General features: G+C 47.6%; 2 protein-coding genes and 1 long non-coding RNA gene across 5 annotated transcripts in view; 1 reads left to right on the top strand and 2 right to left on the bottom strand.

Annotated features, from left to right (window-relative positions):
• The window catches only part of PRDM2 (PR/SET domain 2), a 52,244-nt gene extending 50,173 nt beyond the window's left edge, over positions 1-2,071 (bottom strand). Inside the window, exon 1 of the mRNA XM_083512789.1 lies at positions 1,921-2,071. The gene's annotated coding sequence lies outside the window, so the exon portion shown is untranslated. The remainder of the gene's footprint in view (positions 1-1,920) is intronic.
• The window catches only part of PDPN (podoplanin), a 170,729-nt gene that overhangs the window by 132,718 nt on the left and 19,876 nt on the right, over positions 1-18,135 (bottom strand). Inside the window, exons 4-5 of one of the 2 annotated variants that reach the window (XR_014528433.1) lie at positions 17,294-17,402; positions 13,720-16,503 (exon numbers count right to left, since the gene is read on the bottom strand). Coding sequence is in view for 1 of the 2 variants with exons in the window: in XM_083513368.1 (XP_083369494.1) it covers positions 16,497-16,503; positions 17,294-17,402 (116 nt within the window). In the remaining variant the exon portion in view is untranslated. Of the gene's footprint in view, positions 1-13,719; positions 16,504-17,293; positions 17,403-18,135 lie in introns of those variants that run through there. The other variant, XM_083513368.1, reaches the window with a different exon arrangement.
• Positions 2,095-13,489, top strand: LOC310711469. Of its 2 annotated transcripts, none has more exons than XR_014528470.1 (2): positions 2,095-2,217; positions 11,417-13,489. It is a non-coding gene; the product is annotated as an uncharacterized lncRNA (long non-coding RNA). The 2 variants fall into 2 exon arrangements; XR_014528471.1 differs by lacking the exon at positions 11,417-13,489 and adding an exon at positions 5,644-6,254.

The raw sequence follows: 18,135 nt of genomic DNA, 5'->3' as shown, positions 1-18,135 counted from the left end.
GGGAATAATGTATCAGTTTCAATGCTCTCATTGGCTAAAATGCACATTTGATTCACTGATGCACTAAAATTAAGTGAAAGAGCACTTTACAAGCACCATCAGCATCATGTGTAAAAAAATGCAAATATTATGGCTAAACATGCCCTGTACTCCAGCTGCCCCATCACTCACCACAGACCCTCCTCTTCTAACATAAAACCATAACAACTTTCCCAGTTAGTCCTTTCTTAGTTCCAATTAAGGGGCATTGGCTTCAAATTTCGGAAGCCAACAGCATTCAGACACATTTCCCTTTAGATCTATGGAGCTAGCATGTTTTGTGAGCGGGAGCAGCCAGCTTTGGGGGTGGGGGGTGGAAGCAGGGTGGAGATAAGGAAGAATGAGGAAACTCTGCCTGAAGGAAAATATATGCCTCAAAGATATTCATTTTCATCCTTTTTCCTTGTATACTTATCATCATTACTGTTACAATTACATCTCCTGGCTCTTCTCCTTCTACGGACACTTTACAAGTGACTCAAAATTCAGAGTACAACAGCAGGACCCCTAGATTCCTTGTGGCTTTATTTCCAGGCACTCATTCTGACTTTGGGATGCAATGGGAAGGATTGATACATCTTTTCATCCTAACTTTCAGCACAACTCCCATTCATGCTAAAGTCTCACTCCCCAATCCAGAACCTAACTTCTGTGAGGACGGGGGATCCCTTCTTCAGTCAAACTCCTGTCTAAGGGGCAATTAGATAGATGCACACACTTTTATGCAACCTCCTACAACCAAGCTTTGGGTGTGTGTGTTGGGGGGTCCTTTTCAGAACCACTCAACTCCATACTTCAAACTTAGTTGTGAGCATGGGACAGAGTCCCACTTCCAGAACCCTGCTCCTTCCCATTAGAGCTTTACTATCCATTTTTGCACCTCCACTTTTAGAAGGGGGCAGGAATCGTTTCCGGAGGCGTCCTCCCACCCATCCTCTAACTGGGAGCTAAATATTCACCAACACACTCATTCATGTACGTATCCCATCATTCCACCACGATTTGGACATGGAGGCAGAGAGGGAGAAGACCCCCTTTTCCTGGCCCACGCCTATCTCCTATGTGAAACACAACACATGCACATAAACATGGAACTCTACCTATACACTACAACACGTGTGGGGTGGGGTCTGGGGTCCCCCTTACAGACCTACTTCCTCAACTGAGATAAAATACAACACACACACAAACTTTAGCCCTATTTCACCAACCCATCAATGCACGCCTAACACTGTTCAAGAAAAAGCCCCATCCCTTTGGGGGCTTGGGGGTCCCCCCCCACAAAAACCCTGCAATATGAAAAAACAAAACCCCTGAATCAACACCTCATCCTTACTCTACCCCCACCCCAAATCCCTTGCACCCCTCCACTTTTGCTAAAGCGGGGTGGGAGGTTTCCCAGAAGCGGTGTGTTTGTGTGTTACTCTCAGTGTTACTCCCAAGGGGGTAACCCCTGCAACGAGACACCCCACCCCCACTCCACCACACCCCTCCCCATCAATGCACGTCTCACCTCCCGCCGCCGCCCCCAAATCCACGCCTGCCTCCCCCAGTCCACTTTGGGTCATGTGCGGGGGTGCCTCCCCCAATTAGGATAACCTCACCCCAATTCACACCTCTCACCCCTACACCGCATCCCACCCCATCCCCATCCTATGTCCACTCCGCTTCCTTTGAGGGAAGAGGGTGCGGCTGGCGAGAAGTGGAGGGTGTGTGTGTGTGTGTGTGTCGCCCCCCCCAAAAAAAACCCCAACAACCCTTGGGGCGAAATCCCCTTCCCCACCCCGCCGAGCCCCCTTCGCTGAGAAGCGAAGAAGCGGCGGGCAAGTGGCTGCCGCCTTCACCCTGCCCTCGCCCCCCTCGCCCCGAGCCGGCCTTTACCTGCGCTGCCCGCCGCCGTGGCCGCGGCCTCCTCCTCCTTCCTCGAGAGCCGACCCCCGGCTCAGCTCGAAAGGCCCCACAGGGCCCCTCGGCCCCCTCCGGACGCCATTTTGTCTCCGGCCTCGGAAGTGACGGCGGCGGCGGAGAGGCCGGGAGGGGAGGGGGAGAGGGAGGGGAGGGGAGGGGAGGGGGCCTCGTGTGAGGGAGGGAGGAGGGCGCGCGAGGCGACCACTCAACGGCCGGCGGCGCCTGAGGGAATTAAGAGCTCGCGCGGGGAACGGCCTTCCTGGCTCTCGGGTGAGAAGCTCGTCCTCACTGAGGTCTAGAGGGATGGCGAATGGGGGGGGGGGAGCTTCTAGGGTGGGAGCGCAGCAGGCAGCCCGGCGGCTAGGGCGATGTGTGGGGCCCAGGCGCCCTCGCTCCGAGGGGGCTCCGACAAGCAGCCCGTCCTCACTGAGGACTAGCGGCCCCATGGGGTTGTAGCGCATGCAACCCTCGGCCCTCGCTGAGGACTAGAGGGGTGTGTGGGAGACCGGAAGGTTGCCAACATGGAGGACTAGGGGTCCTGTGGGGTTATAGGGACAAAATACAGCAGCATCCGCTCTATGCGGGGCTCGTAGTCTTCAGTTAGTCACGCAGTGCCGGATTTACGTATAAGCTAAACAAGCTATAGGGCCCCACTCTCTTGGGGGCCCCTCCAAAGTTACACTATTAATATACTTCTTAATTGTATTTCAGTTCAACAATTACTTTGATAAAATACATATTTCGTTATGTGCAAATGGCTTTAGAAACCTATTAGGTCCATAAATTACCATATAGCATATATTCAACACAAAAACCAGTGTCAATTTGTTGTTGACAAAGGACAGCTGGACCTATAAAGGGTCCCATTACCTTCAGCAAGGGCCTCCTCAAACCTAAATCTGGCCCTGAGTGAGTGGATAGGCAGATCTCCCCCTTATTGACAACTTGACGGGGATGTGGGGAGCAAGCAGCCCGTCCTCAATGAGGACTAGAGACTACGTGAAGCACAGCACCCGCAATGTGACTTGCAGTCCTCAGTGAGCGGACCTGAAGCTCACCCTCACTGAGGATTAGAGGGATATGGGAGACAGGCAGTTCGTCACCATTGAGAACGAGGGGGCTGTGGGGTTATAGGGACAAAGCACAGCACTCGCTATGTGGGGCTTGTGGTCTTCTGTGAGTAGATAGGCATCTCCCCCTTATTGACAACTTGGCGGGGATGTGGGGAGCAAGCAGCCTGTCCTCAATGAGGACTAGAGACTACGTGAAGCACAGCACCCACTATGCGACTTCCAGGGATGTGGGGAGCAAGCAGCCTGTCCTCAATGAGGACTAGAGACTACGTGAAGCACAGCACCCACTATGCGACTTCCAGGGATGTGGGGAGCAAGCAGCCAGTCCTCAATGAGGACTAGAGGCTATGTGGGTTTCTAGTGACTGCAGGAGAAGTTCACCCTCACTGAGGATGAGAGAAGCCCTCAGGTTGTTGCTGTGGTGCTTACAATACCGGTTACGCTGGGAGGCCAGGGTTCAAATCCTCCACTCATCCATGAAGCTTGCTAGGTGACCTTTGGCCAGCCACTGCCTCTCAACCTAACCTACCTCACAGGGTTGTTGTGAGGCTAAATGGGGAGGGGAAAGAACCATGGACAGCACTTTAAGCTCTTCGGAAGAAAGGCAGGATAGCAATGTAACTTTGAAAAAGGAAAAACTCCCGTTAGCGCCAGCTAGTGTGGCCAGTCATCAGGGATGATGGGATCTGGAGTCCAGGAACATATGCAGAGCCACAGGTTGACTGCTCCTGCCCTAGGCAATGCACCCTAAGCTGCAGCCATTGCTCCACTGGCAGAGGCACCAAACTGACCCTGCACCCAGGGGTTAGGGATCACATCACAGGGAGAAGAGAAGACTGAGGTGGTATGAGAGCCAAAATCAAATTTCCAAAGGGCTGCCACATGGAAGAGAGAGCAAGCTTGTTTTCTGCTGCTCCAGAGGGTAGGACCCAAACCAGTGGGTTCAAACTAGGAAAGGAGATAACAACTAAACCTTAGGAAGAAGTCATTCGTCAGGTCATTCATTATTCAGATCTAGAAATCCCCCACATTACTTTCTCATGCATGCACTCTTGGGTTGGGGCAACTGGCTAAAATGTTTTAAACGGTTCTGATTTTGTTTTTGTTGGGTAGAAACTGCAACCTGAGTTTGAGTTCTTCATTGAGTGGGAGCCAGGACATTGCTGCTGCTGCTTCATTAATATTATCATTATTTTACTGGTCTTCACTTAATGTTGCCACTAGCTGGTGCTAGAAAGCCATTTATAAAGCATCCTGCTCTATAAAGAAAATCTTATCATTAGTCATCAGTTAATACAGTGGATGGGGTGCAGGTAGAGATAGTGAGGCCCTGCAATGGAATTCCTGTTGCTCACTTGTTCTGTGATGTCTCATGGAGCAGGGAGTTTTCCAAATATTACAACGGTAGGGGAACCTTAGGCGCAGGAACTGAATGCAGCCCTCCAGGAGCCATAGAATCGTAGAGTTGGAGGGGATCCCAAGGCTTATCTGGTCCAACCCCCTGCAATGCAGGAATCTCAACAATCCTCTATCCAATTTGAAACCATACCAGACACTGCTTATCTTTGCAAATGTGCTAGCTAGGAGTCTTTCTGGTCCCGAAGACTCAACAATTTTGCACCCTCCTTGAGTGCTTTTGCCTGGCTGGAATGTGTCCATGAACTTTGAACATGCCTTGCTTGTCTGTATGGAGGGCAGACAGGGAGCAGGATGAGCATGTGTGGAAACTAGCCTACTAAACAAAGTTACCATATTTTTCCGTCTATAAGATGCCCCATGTATAAGATGCCCCCTATTTTGGGGTCTTAGATTTAAGAAAATGGGGGGAGATGTATCTGTGTATAAGACACCCCTTAATTTTTGACATTATCTTTTAGGGAAAAAACCTAGTCTTATACACGGGAAAATACTGTACATTGGTCCACCCATTTCTGCATCTGGCCCTGCCCACCACTGTCATGTGGCCCCCCAGACATTTGCCCAGATTTGAATGCAGCCCTCAGGTCCTCACTCCTGGAATATGTCATCCATTGTTATTAGCTGCCCTCTGTCCTGCCACCCTAAAAAAAGTTAGTTAGAAACACCCGCATTCCCCACTTCTAGGGGTGCCTAGGATAATTGCCTAGGATTATATTGTTAATATTTCTTTTATTTATTTGTTCAAATTTGGGACTCCCGCCTGTCCTTTTTTTCATATTGATTAAGCAACATTGGGGCAAAGCTTCACACGTATTGTACCAAGTTTTTCAGGGGGAGATATTTTTCAGCCAACACACAGGACCATATTTGTGGGCCAGTAACACACACACACAAATAATGTTGCAGTCATCATACAATCGCAGCAAGATTTTTCGCCCCCTCTCTACAGTGTTTTATCAGTTCTCATGTGTTTACTGATGTGCACATGTACACTGAAAAATCAGGAAGGTTGCAATGGTGCTGTATTAGCTCTCGCTGGAGGAAAAGGAATTCAAACTCATTTTCTTCCAAAATCTTTAATGCTCAAATCGGTATGGTGCATAGGTAAAATAAGGTTCAAAGGCACCATAGGTGCTGTGCATGGCTAAGCAAGCTAAGACATTGATCCAGCAAGTGACATGCCCCCTTGTGCCCAATTATATAGTAGCGGAGTGGGCAAGCAAACTAGAATTGGAGGGCTGGACCTGAGCACTTGCAACTCCCAACCGGCCCCTCCAGGATGTCTGCTCTGGACTCAAGACAGATGCAGATGAAAGGGAATGATGAAACTGCAGCAAAGGGCGCATGCTTGAATTTGAGAATCCATTTTAGAAACTGCTCTAGTCAAACTGGAATCCAGGAAGAGCGGGACATCAGATGGGGAACAAACAAAAGGAGTGATACAGGAATGGAACTGGAGAAATTCTCTCGCCGCAGTCGCTGACAGCTCCATCCCATGGGTGGAACCTGATGCGACTGCAGCCTTCCCTCTTTCCAACGTTGCCGAAGAATGCTTTGTTGGTTGGAATGTGAAGAACATGCCAAGCATTTCATATGCCCCAGTGCTGCTGGAGGAACTTGGTGGAAGATAACAGGAAACAGTCCTGTTTTCCTAATGTGAGTGAAGCATGAAGCCCTTCAGGGAGAAGACAGAAGAGGCTGTTTTGTGTTTTCATATTTGCAATTGTTTCAGCTACTGCTGCTTTCTGACACCTGTTCAAAGTACTGAGTTGTATCCAACGTTGGTCTTACTCCAAGTAAACCTACTGAAATTAATGGGCATGACTCATTGGCCCATCTCTCTCAGTATTGTCTGCGCTGCCCCTGCTCTTAGAGTTTTAGACAAGGGTCTGTTCTAGTCCTAGGATATTCTGTGGATCGAAGCAGGTACCTTCTGGATGCAAAGCAGATGCTCTGCCACCAAGCTACAGCCTGCCCCTTAACTTATGTCTGTTAATTTCAATTTCATTTCAGTGGGTCTACTCTGAGTAGTTGGATGCTACCCATTGCCACTGTTTATTTGCCTTTCCTGGTGGTGCCTTTGGAAACATTCTGCTAGAGTGTGCACATGCACATTGTGAACCTTTTCAGCCTGAGATCTTCAAAGGTTTGTCCTGGTGCAAACTGAGCCTTATGTACATGCTTGTAGGTGCATCCACATAGACACCAGCGCCATGCTCTCAGCCTTCCATGGCCATTTCCCCAGATAGCAAATAATTGAGTTTGGTTGATTGAGTGTAAAAAGGTAAAGAGACCCCTGACCATTGGGTCCAGTCGTGACCGACTCTGGGGTTGCTGCGCTCATCTCGCTTTATTGGCCGAGGGAGCCGGCGTACAGCTTCTGGGTCATGTGGCCAGCATGACTAAGCCGCTTCTGGCGAACCAGAGCAGCGCACGGAAACGCCGTTTACCTTCCCGCTGGAGCGGTACCTATTTATCTACTTGCACTTTGACGCGCTTTTGAACTGCTAGGTTGGCAGGAGCAGGGACCGAGCAACGGGAGCTCACCCTGTTGCAGGGATTTGAACCGCCAACCTTCTGATCGGCAAGCCCTAGGCTCTGTGGTTTAACCCACAGTGCCACCCGTGTCCCCTGATTGAGTGTACTTGAACTCTGCGCCAGGCGGCTTACAGCAAACATTCAAAACATCAAAACATGGGGCATTGGAAATACAAATATACAAAATGCAGAGCATGCCAGTAAATTCAAAAATGACAAAAAACACCAGTTTAGAAAACACAGAATAAATTCAATATCGCAAAACAAAAACAATCTATTCTAGACTGAAGTACATCAATTCAAAGCAAAACCATAGTTAACCAACAATAAAGTTTCTGATACTGGTCTTGCTTTACTCCAAGGATACTGGCTTAAATACAGTTGGGAGAGGAGGGGCGGGTGTTATGCAGCTGGCTCCCACATCTTTTCTCCTGAGGGGGCTGACAGCACCAAAAGTTTAATGACAGGGAGGGCAATTGTGATAAGTCTCTTCTGCAGCCTCCTTTATACAGGTTTGTATGTCAGGGCTGAGCTTTAAGTAAGTGGCAGTGACTGCACCGAAGGCAAAAAGACCTCCTCTTCAGGTTAAGTGAAACAGGAAGCCTCTGATAGCCTTTCATGTCCTGGAAAGCCCAAATGTCAGTCTGGAGGGAATGGCAGTCCAGAATCTGAGAAAGCTTTATTTTCCTGCTTGATGTTCCAAGTTGTAGTTCTATTAGCTCACCACATGAGGGTAGCTGCGCAGACAGCTAAAGGTTTTCCATTCTAGTATTTCCTGAATCACAATGCAAAGTTCAGAGAAGCATGATGCTAATATTGCCTCTGCTACTTGGAAAGCATGACTCTTCCCCATTAGTGGTTGAGAAAGGGGATGATGTCACTATTCCAAAAGAGGCAAGGAGGCTTTTCAGTCCTTGGAACCCTAATCCAGAACAGGATCAGTGTTGCTGAGCTCTGGTGCAGTCCTTGCTCCCCTCCTGTTGAAATGTTTCCATTGACAGCTGTCTAATCCATCTGCGCTTATTTTTGGGTTTCGCATGTTAGCGCGTGGCACATCTTACCCCTGCACCCCTATCTTGCCCTGCAGCCAAGCTGCGGAACCCAAGCCGCAGGTGCAAAAGAACAGGTGCATTGCAAAAGGGTTGCTTACGGAACAGATTGCTTGAGCCTGCCCCCTGCCCCCAAGCCCTTTCTCCACTGCAGAGGAACACAAACTGCAGACACACCAAGTTACAGATAAATCACACATTGGAGGAAATGGCTTCCTGTAATCAATACGGGAAATGTGGGGATTCTTTGGCATATGGTATTCCGCCATGGCTCTGGCGTCTAAATCAGGGAAGGTTCTGTTGCTTCCGACATCACCAGTTTGTTTCACCAGCACAGATTTCAGTGACTTAACCTGGTTAGTTCCATGTGCTTCAAGGACAACCTTGTGCAACCTGATGCTCTCCGGATATTGTTCAACCACAGCTCCTTACCACACAAGGCAAAGATGGCCACCAATTTAGATGGCTTAGGATTAGACAGATTCATGGAGGAGATGGCTTTGCACTGACTTGACAGTTAGAGGCAGCAATGCTTCTGAATACAGTGGTACCTCTAGTGGTGGACTTAATCCATTTTGGGGTGCCATTCGCACCCCAAAAAGTCCGCAACTAGAGCGCCTCTTCTGCGCATGTGCGTGGCATAATCAAGCTCTTCTGCGTGGGCATGAAGCACGCAGATCACTTCTGGACATGCACGAAGCGTGCAGATCACATGCGTGAAGCTTGCAGATCGCTTTTGCGCATGCGCGGGTGGCGAACCCAGAAGTAAACACTTCTGGGTTTGCCGTGTTCGCAAGCTGAAAGTCTGTAACGAGCAGAACGCAACATGAGGTGTGACCTTACCAGTTGCTGGAAACCACTGGAAGGGAGAGTTTTCCTTTGCTCAGGTCCTGCTTGGAGGCTTCCTACGGGCCTCTGGTTGGCCACTGTGAGAGCAGGACGATGGACTTAATGTGCCTTTATAATAATTTAATAATAATAAATCTTATTATTTGTAGGCCACTCATCTGACTGGGTTGCCCCAGCCACTCTGGGTGGCTCTCAACAGAATACTAAAAACACGATAAAACATCAAACATTAAAAACTTCCCTAAACGGGGCTTCCTTCAGATGTCTTCTAAAAGTCAAATAGTTATTTATTTCACAGACATCTGATGGGAGGGCATTCCAGAAGATGGGTGCGACTACTGAGAAGGTCCTCTGCCTGGTTCCCTGTAACTTCTCGCAGTAAGGAAACCTCCGGGAGGCTCTTGGTGCTCTTTAGCCTGATCCAAAGGCTCATATGTTTTTATGTTATTAATACCTGTCACCACCAAGCCAGCATGGCCAATGGTCGGGGATGGTAGGAGTTTTACTCCAGGAACAAATGGGCCTTTGACCTGTTCCATTAGCCTCTTAAGTTCTTACCTTCAAGGGCAGCCCAATGTAGAGTGCATTGCAGTAGTCCAGTCTATCAGTCAGCATGGATTTCTGAAAAATAAGTCATGTCAGACTAACCTGATCTTGTTTTTTGACAGAATTACAAGCCTGGTAGATGAAGGGAACGCAGTGGATGTAGCCTACCTTGATTTCAGCAAGGCATTCGACAAGGTGCCCAATGATATTCTTGTAAAGAAGCTGGTAAAATGCGGTCTTGACTATGCTACCACTCAGTGGATTTGTAACTGGCTGACTGACCGAACCCAAAGGGTGCTCATCAATGGTTCCTCTTAATCCTGGAGAAGAGTGACTAGTGGGGTGCCACAGGGTTCTGTCTTGGGCCCAGTCTTATTCAACATCTTTATCAACGACTTGGATGATGGACTCAAGGGCATCCTGATCAAATTTGCAGATGACACCAAACTAGGAGGGGTGGCTAACACCCCAGAGGACAGGATCACACTTCAAAACGACCTTGACAGATTAGAGAACTGGGCAAAAACAAACAAGATGAATTTTAACAGGGAGAAATGTAAAGTATTGCACTTGGGCAAAAAAAATGAGAGGCACAAATACAAGATGGGGGACACCTGGCTTGAGAGCAGTACATGTGAAAAGGATCTAGGAGTCTTGGTTGACCACAAACTTGACATGAGCCAACAGTGTGACGCGGCAGCTAAAAAAGCCAATGCAATTCTGGGCTGCATCAATAGGAGTATAGCATCTAGATCAAGGAAAGTAATAGTGCCACTGTATTCTGCTCTGGTCAGACCTCACCTGGAGTACTGTGTCCAGTTCTGGGCACCACAGTTCAAGAAGGACACTGACAAACTGGAACGTGTCCAGAGGAGGGCAACCAAAATGGTCAAAGGCCTGGAAATGATGCCTTATGAGGAACGGCTAAGGGAGTTGGGCATGTTTAGCCTGGGGAAGAGGAGGTTAAGGGATGATATGATAGCCATGTTCAAATATATAAAAGGATGTCACATAGAGAGAAAGGTTGTTTTCTGCTGCTCCAGAGAAGCGGACACGGAGCAATGGATCCAAACTACAAGAAAGAAGATTCCACCTAAACATTAGGAAGAACTTCCTGACAGTAAGAGCTGTTCGACAGTGGAATTTGCTGCCAAGGAGTGTGGTAGAGTCTCCTTCTTTGGAGGTCTTTAAGCAGAGGCTTGACAACCATATGTCAGGAGTGCTCTGATGGTGTTTCCTGCTTGGCAGGGGGTTGGACTCGATGGCCCTTGTGGTCTCTTCCAACTCTATGATTCCATGAGACCATGGAATACCATGTGCACACGCACTGTTCTCATGCTGCTTTTACTATTTATGCTTACAAGTAGTTCTGTTGCGCTCAGGTCCTGCTCACTGGCTTCCCATGGGCATCTGACTGGCCACTGCGAGAACAGAGTGCGGGACTCAATGGGCTTTTGGCTTGATCCAGCAGGCACTTCTTATGCTCTTATGCTAACTTCTTGTCTCGCTGGAAGGGACGTTGCCTGGCTGAGCAACTGAGTGCTTGTTCCTTGCCCCTCCTTGGCCGCCTCTACTTGACCTTCTTGAATGTCAGCTGCTACTTTGGGAACTTACCTCCTGCTTGCCTTTGATTACACCCTGCCTTCCTCCATCACTTTGGATAATTGGCGGCTGCTTATGCAACTTGACCTTTCACTGCCCTGCACTGCTGCTCTCTTCTGGCCCACATCAGACAGCAACCATCTGGCCTCTCTTGGCTGCTGTGACGCTGGTGTGGGTTTCCTGTGGGCTTAGGGATCCTGTAGCTCTCCACACTTTGTGGAACTCCATCTCCCATCATCATCCCTGACCATTTGGCCCTGGTGCTTGGGGCTGATGAGCTTTGGAGGCCAACATCTGAAGAACCACAAGTTCCCCATCACTGGTTTGCTATAATGCTAGGGCAGCTAACTTTTTTCAGCCTAGTGGCTTCATCTCCCTCTGCTCCTCAAGAAGACCATTTCAACGTCCTGGATTTGGAATCTCCAGAGATCTCCTGCTCTGCAGTAGTCCTGAGGCCCAGATTATTGTTGCCAATAATCAGGAATTCTGGAGGAATAGATACCTCCCCACTTCAGGGACAACTCCAACTGTGTTAGCGATGGCTATGTCCTCCCTCCACTGTGGGAGGCAGTATGCCTCTAAATATCAGTTGCTGGTAAGTCACAGGTGGATAGAGAGCTGTTGCATTCAAGTTCTGCTTGCAATCCATATAGGTTCTCCCACAGACAGGTTTGTGAGGCTGGTTGGAGAGCTTTACTTTCTTCTTCCCTTACGCATGAAAAGAAGGGAGAACCAATATGGGCAGATGGTTAAAAAAAAACTTTTATTTTCTCAGGTTTTAATCAACACATTGTGGCTGGCTTTTTGAGCTGCTTTGGAACCGCTGTTGTTATACTATGTATTGCTTTGTGCTGTATTCTCTGTTTTATTGAATTTGTATGTAGCCATTTTACAGCATTTTTTATTCAGCGGGGGGGGAGTCCAGCTTTCAGGCTTCCCACTTAGGGCATCTGGTTGGCCACTGCAAGAGCAGGATGCTGGGTTAGATGGGCCTGATCCAGAAGGACTCATCATGTTCTTATAATGTCCAAACAAGAAGTTTGGACATGTCACACCACTGTATCCTGACGAGTGGATGAACCTCAGGGCAAACCGTCCATATGATGTTAGACTACAATTCCCAACATCCCTGAACCTGCTACCTGGGGTTGATGGTGCCTTTCTTACCCAGCTTTGGGAAGGCAGCAAGAGCGCGGTGGGGTGGGGTGTCAAAAAAGGCATCGAGGGCCACACAGGGCCCTTGGGCCACACATTGGACACCCCTTCTCTGGAGCATCTGGTTGGCCACTGTAACAGCACCATGTTGGATTACATGGACTTTTGTCTTGATTCAGAACGACTCTCCTTAAATGCCATCATTTTCCCCTCCTTTCCTTCAGGATTCTCCCTGGGCAAACAGATCCTAAATATTCAGACAGTTGTATTTACTCTTTTATAAAACAAGCAAACACAGTTTAAGTTGTTGGCTGAACCAGTGCTATTTTGGTCTGTTTGGGCCCAATCAAATATTTATTCTAGTTCACACCGCTGTGCCTGCAGCTCAAAGAGAAGCTTAGTTTTGTCCTAAAATTACCTCAGAAGCAGGGCTGTAGTTCCAAGGTAGCCTGCCACAGCATCAACGCAGGGCATCAATTTCCACCCATGGAGTTGCCCTCATTTGATCCATGCTACCTGCCAAAATATGTGAGCACAATTTGATCTTGTGCTTCTTCAGGGCTGTGTGTGTGTGTGTGTGTGTGTGTGTGTGTGTGTGCAGGACAACTTCCCAACACAATCGTGCATATGATGGAATCCCCAAATTTCAGGTTGCCTTGACAGCACGCCATTATCTGTTACAGTAATACAAACAAATTCACCACACGCCACTGCTAGAACATATCCAAGGAAGCTGGATGTTGGACGATTCAGGATAGATGAAAGAAAGCACAGCTTCACACAGTGCAGATTTAAACTAGGGAACTCACTCCAACAGAAGGTGTGATGGCCACCAATCTGGATGGTTTTAAAAGAAGATTTTGCTTGGTGGGGTAAATTTGGGCCCCAGGACTGGGGAGTCCGCATCCCCGTTTAACCCTAACCCAAAGAACAAACAGCCCTTCAGCTTGGGAATCAGAAGAGAGCAGACTATTATGAGAATCAGTGAATATGATGTACAGCAGGAATAAAAAGAGCCTTCACCAAGGTGTAAGGTGTGGGAAAGGGCAGTGATGCTCTATATAAAAATAGGAGTGTCCCAAGCAAAATGTTGGAAAGGCTGAGTTGTCTTTGGCTTGCATGTTTGGAGAACAAACTTCGGAAACTTCCTTGAGCTTTTCTCAGTGCCAGATTTACGTATGAGCTAAACAAGCTATAGCTTAGGGCCCCACTCTCTTGCCCCCCCCAAAAAAAACTAAAGGGAAAAAACAACTGGATGTACATTTCCAAAATATAAGATTAAAAAAACAAATAAAATAAAACCTACATACAGCAACAGTGTTTTGTGTTGTGTTGGCTCCTATGATGCAAGTAATGGGCCCCGCCTGCTAGGCTGCTCCCTAAAATATCATTGGTTTGCTCATTTCTATATATAGGGTGCCTACATTCTGCATGGACTGGTTGCATGGCATATATTCAACACAAAAAACAACGACAATTTGTTGTTGACAAAGGACAGCTGGACATATAAAGGGCCCCAGTAGCTTAGGGCCTCATCAAACCTAAATCTGGCCCTGGCTTTGCTGAACATGATGGTCAAGGCCCATGTGAGTCAAATTGGTGCAGTTTGAAGTTAGCTCACAAACTCCAGCTGTGCATGACTGAAGAGGCGTGCAATGCCTCAGGGGACAATCTGAGATAAAGGCAATCATTTTGAGGCCAAAATGAGATAGGATACCATCTGTGCCAGGGGTGGGAAAACTCTGGCTCAGGCAGAGGAACGAGGGGCCTGATACACAGCTTGTGCCTGTAACAACATGCACACGACGTATGTGGCATGCATTACTGGGAGGATGCAGAGTGCAGAGCCCAGCACAGGCCACCATGGCTGCAATGGCCGGTGGCTCCTCTTCTGGCCACTGAAGTTGCGCTGTGCTGGGCTCCATGCTCGTCCGCCTCTGTCCCCTCAACACTGAGGGGGCCCAGCCCATTCCCAATAAATATGTGGTGAGGGGAGGACAGCTTGGTCTCATAGAGCCAGTGCCCCTGGGCTTGGGGGGGGGGGGGCTCTAGGTCTCACTATGGGACTCTCAGGACTCTTCCAGGCCACACCCCTCTCTCCAAACCACACCTCTTAATTGGTCCTGCTGGGGAGGCTTTTGCCTGGGTGGATTGTACCCTTGAAATGTGATAATGTCAAAATGGAGTGCTTGTGTGTAGATGGAATTGTGTGGCTGGAACTGTAGGCCACTGAGCAAAGGTAAGAGTTGCATCCACTGCATACAGCCCCTAGAAGGTTTTTCTGAAAGGAATGTCGCCCCCGGGCTGGGAAAAGTCACCTCCCACTGATTCATGCACTTAAAAGTAAATAAGCAAGGGTGTGTGTGTGTGTGTGTGTGTGTGTGTGTGTGTGTGTAGGGTCCCAACTGGGACCCTTGTGTGTGTAGCAAGGATTTAACCTTTTCCCTCCCACTGTGAGTCGGGTCTCTGCGATTGCTCTTTGCATTGGAAAATAAAATATTCCCTTGGTGCAAACTTGCCGACTCCGTGGCTAATTTTGTGTCATGTCTGGCTTAGCCCATGACAAATGGGATAGCGGGCACTTGCCCTCTGTTGTTGAAATTCCACAGAGGCTACCACCCCCACTTCCCCATCCTCTCTTGAAGTTGCTCAGGAGTGGAAGAGGAAGCAAGCCATGCGCTTGACATATTGTAGGCTGTGGCAAATGTCAGAGCTGGATGGCACCCAGAAGATCAGCTCATCCCACCTGCTGCCATGATGCAAGGCAACGACTTTGCAAAGAGCCACTCATCCAGAAATGAAAGAGGCTTCCCCCATATCATTTCTCGATTGGCTTTGCTTTGCCCTCTCTTCCGCTCCTGCTCAAAGCCTAAAATTAGTTCTGAAATTGGTGGCACTCACAGTCTGGGATGGGGAAATCTGTCAGTTTTGATCTCTCATTTTTCTAGTCTTCAATTTTGTTCTCCACATTTCCACATCTCTCTCTGTGTGTGTTTTTAAAAAGTCTTTTGCTGTTAATTTTAAATGTTCTTAATTGTTTTTAACTGTTTTTTAAATTCCTAATATTTCTTGAAACTGCTTAGAGGTCTGACTACAATCAAGTGGTAAATAAGTTTGATTCAGTAAAAATAAAATAAATTCACCTGGGTCAGAAGGGGCAGGTGCAGACTTCAGTATTTTGTAATATGGTGTACCCTATGCATGGCCAATATTTTGTGCCCCCAAATGGATCTTCTCAATTTGCGCCCCCTCAGCTTGGTGCCGTCTGCAGGGAAAATGTCCACATGGCCCTAAATCCAGCACTGAATGAAGGCATTCGTGGAAGCGAATCTAGACCCCTTCAATTTATTTGAAGGCAGTTGGGGAGACTTTAAACGCAAAAGCAGGATAAAACAAGCATTTTCTGGCACAATTTATTCTGATTGTAAACATTCAGAATCTCCCAGTGCAGTTTGTAAAATCTGAGCTTCTAAAATTCAAAATTTCCCAGTGCAGAATCTATCACAACCCTATTTTACTCTCCCTCCCCAAAGAGAGCAGAATAATAATAAATTATTATTTAAAAATGACTTTGAAAGAGATCTGTCTCTTGAAAAACAAAACAAAAACAGCAAACAGTGCAGCCTGATAAATCACTGCTCAGAAGTATGACTCACTTAATTTAATGAGGTTTACTCCTCGGGTTTAGAGTTGCAGCCCAAAATCAACCCTACAGCAGGATTGGCAAGCCTCTGGCCCGCCAGACATTGCTAGACTACAACTCCCAATCATCATTGGCCATGTTTGCTGGGTCTGATGGGATTTGGAGTCCAAACACATCTGGAGGGCCCTCAGATCACCATTTTTAGGGCTGATTGTTTTTTCTAAAAATACAATTTTGGGGTTTTTATTTAAAAAGCTCAACAACTTTTGAGGTGTCTTGGTTTTTACTTTTTGAAATATGGCAACCCTACCATTTTGCCAGCCCTATAGGAAACAAAGTGCAGAAACCATCTTCTTTCAGGAATTCCTACTAGCAACATACTTTTTTATATATTGCCTGTAAACAGCACTGTTAGGAGACAGCTTTGTGCATTGTTCTTTTCAAAATCTTCCCCACCTCACCCCTCTTTTAGGTGAAGAAATACTCAATTTTTAAGGCATATTTGTATTTTAAAAAGCTTGCTCCAGGAAATTTCGTGAGATCTCCTCCATGGGCTTATAAGTCCTCAAATTGCTATTTGTCCGTGTTCATCTTCCATGGTTAGCATGGGAGGAGACTCACTCAAAAAAGGAAGAAATCTTCTGATGTATTTCCTCTTTCTCTCTTCAGTGAGTTTCAGGGACTGTTAAAAAGAAGAAGAAAAGCAAGGATGGAGAGGGCAGATATTTTGCCAGAATATAGTTTTTATGCTTGCCTTAGCAGCATTAGGCGAAATGTCATTGTACAATGTGTGCTCTGGGAAGTGTGAATTAGGTAGGTTTATATTAGAAGTCTAAGTGAACTGAGTCTCTCCTCATCTCTGCACCATAGTACAGAGCTTTCGAAACTGGGTCGTGACACATTAGTGTGTCGGCTGCAGTGTGTAGGTTTTTTCATGTGAACATTCCCTGCGCTCCTCCAGGGGCCGGAAAGGGGTTAGTTTAACCCCCGGTTTGCTAGTAAAACTGACTTAGGTAAAGGTAAAGGGACCCCTAACCATTAGGTCCAGTCGTGGCCGACTCTGGGGTTGCGGCGCTCATCTCGCTTTATTGGCCGAGGGAGACGGCATACAGCTTCCGGGTCATGTGGCCAGCATGACTAAGCCGCTTCTGGCGAACCAGAGCAGCGCACGGAAACACCATTTACCTTCCCGCCGGAGCAGTACCTATTTATCTACTTGCACTTTGACATGCTTTCGAACTGCTAGGTTGGCAGGAGCAGGGACCGAGCAATGGGAGCTCACCCCGTCGCGGGGATTTGAACCGCCGGCCTTCTGATCGGCAAGTTCTAGGCTCTGTGGTTTAACCCACAGCACCACGCGCGTCCCAAAACTGAATTACTGTGTCACAAAATGATGCATGTCTAAAAAGTGTGTCACCAACGTGAAAGGTTTGGAAAGCCCTGCCACAGTGTCTGCTTTGTGCGATACTTACGAGTACCTCCCCATTTTCTTCACAATCAAAAGGATAATCCCTGTGGCGACTGCGATAGCAGCAATGACTCCAAAGATGATGCCAACCAGTGTAGCTGTTTCCAGGCCATCTGCAGGGAGGGGAATTCAAATGGCCAAGTTAGTTCAACATCAAATCAGCATTGACACCTTGAAAGTTACAGTCATGCCACAAACTCCAAAGAGGAAAATTTCTACATCCCTGGGGTCAGTTCCTGGTGGATTTTGCTTGGCAACCCTGAGAGTGGTAGGTGCATGTTGATCTGTCAGGAGTAGAAAGGCATAAAATGTGTCTGATCATCCTGGCAGATTTGGTGAGAGGGGTTTAATGATGATTCTGTTCAGATCTTGGTAACAGGAGCAAAACAGGAGGATATGGGTCACTAACTCAGCCTCTCCAGTGTTGCATTTTGTCAAGGATGGCAACCTATGGATTATTCTCCAGCTTGGGTTTTACTGTAAGGTTTTCTCGTCTCACACTCACCCTGGGGACTGGGGACAGGTCTCAGAAGCTTGTTTGTATTTGGGGAGTAGCTTATATACAACTCAACCTTGATTTCAGCCTCAGGATGCACATTTATAGAGTCGTTTCTCAGATTTTTATTTTTTTATTTTGTAGGAGAAGTGAGGGAACAATTCACAGTTACAAAAAGCAAAACGAAACCGCTAGGTTGGAAATGTCATTCTATAGGTATGTGCCTGGGAGATGATCAGTCCTTTCCTGGTTGATGCGTTGTTACCTTATCGAGGTCAGGTCATTCCTGAGGAATGTGGGAGGAATGTGGCTGGTGGAAGCATGTGCCACACGGAGAATTAAGAACATGC

Source organism: Podarcis liolepis (genome assembly GCF_965112155.1).
Source record: "Podarcis liolepis genome assembly, chromosome: 7".
NCBI lineage: Eukaryota > Metazoa > Chordata > Lepidosauria > Squamata > Lacertidae > Podarcis > Podarcis liolepis.
The sequence above is the reverse complement of the archived record's forward strand: the minus strand, read 5'-3'. Positions and strand labels throughout refer to the sequence as shown.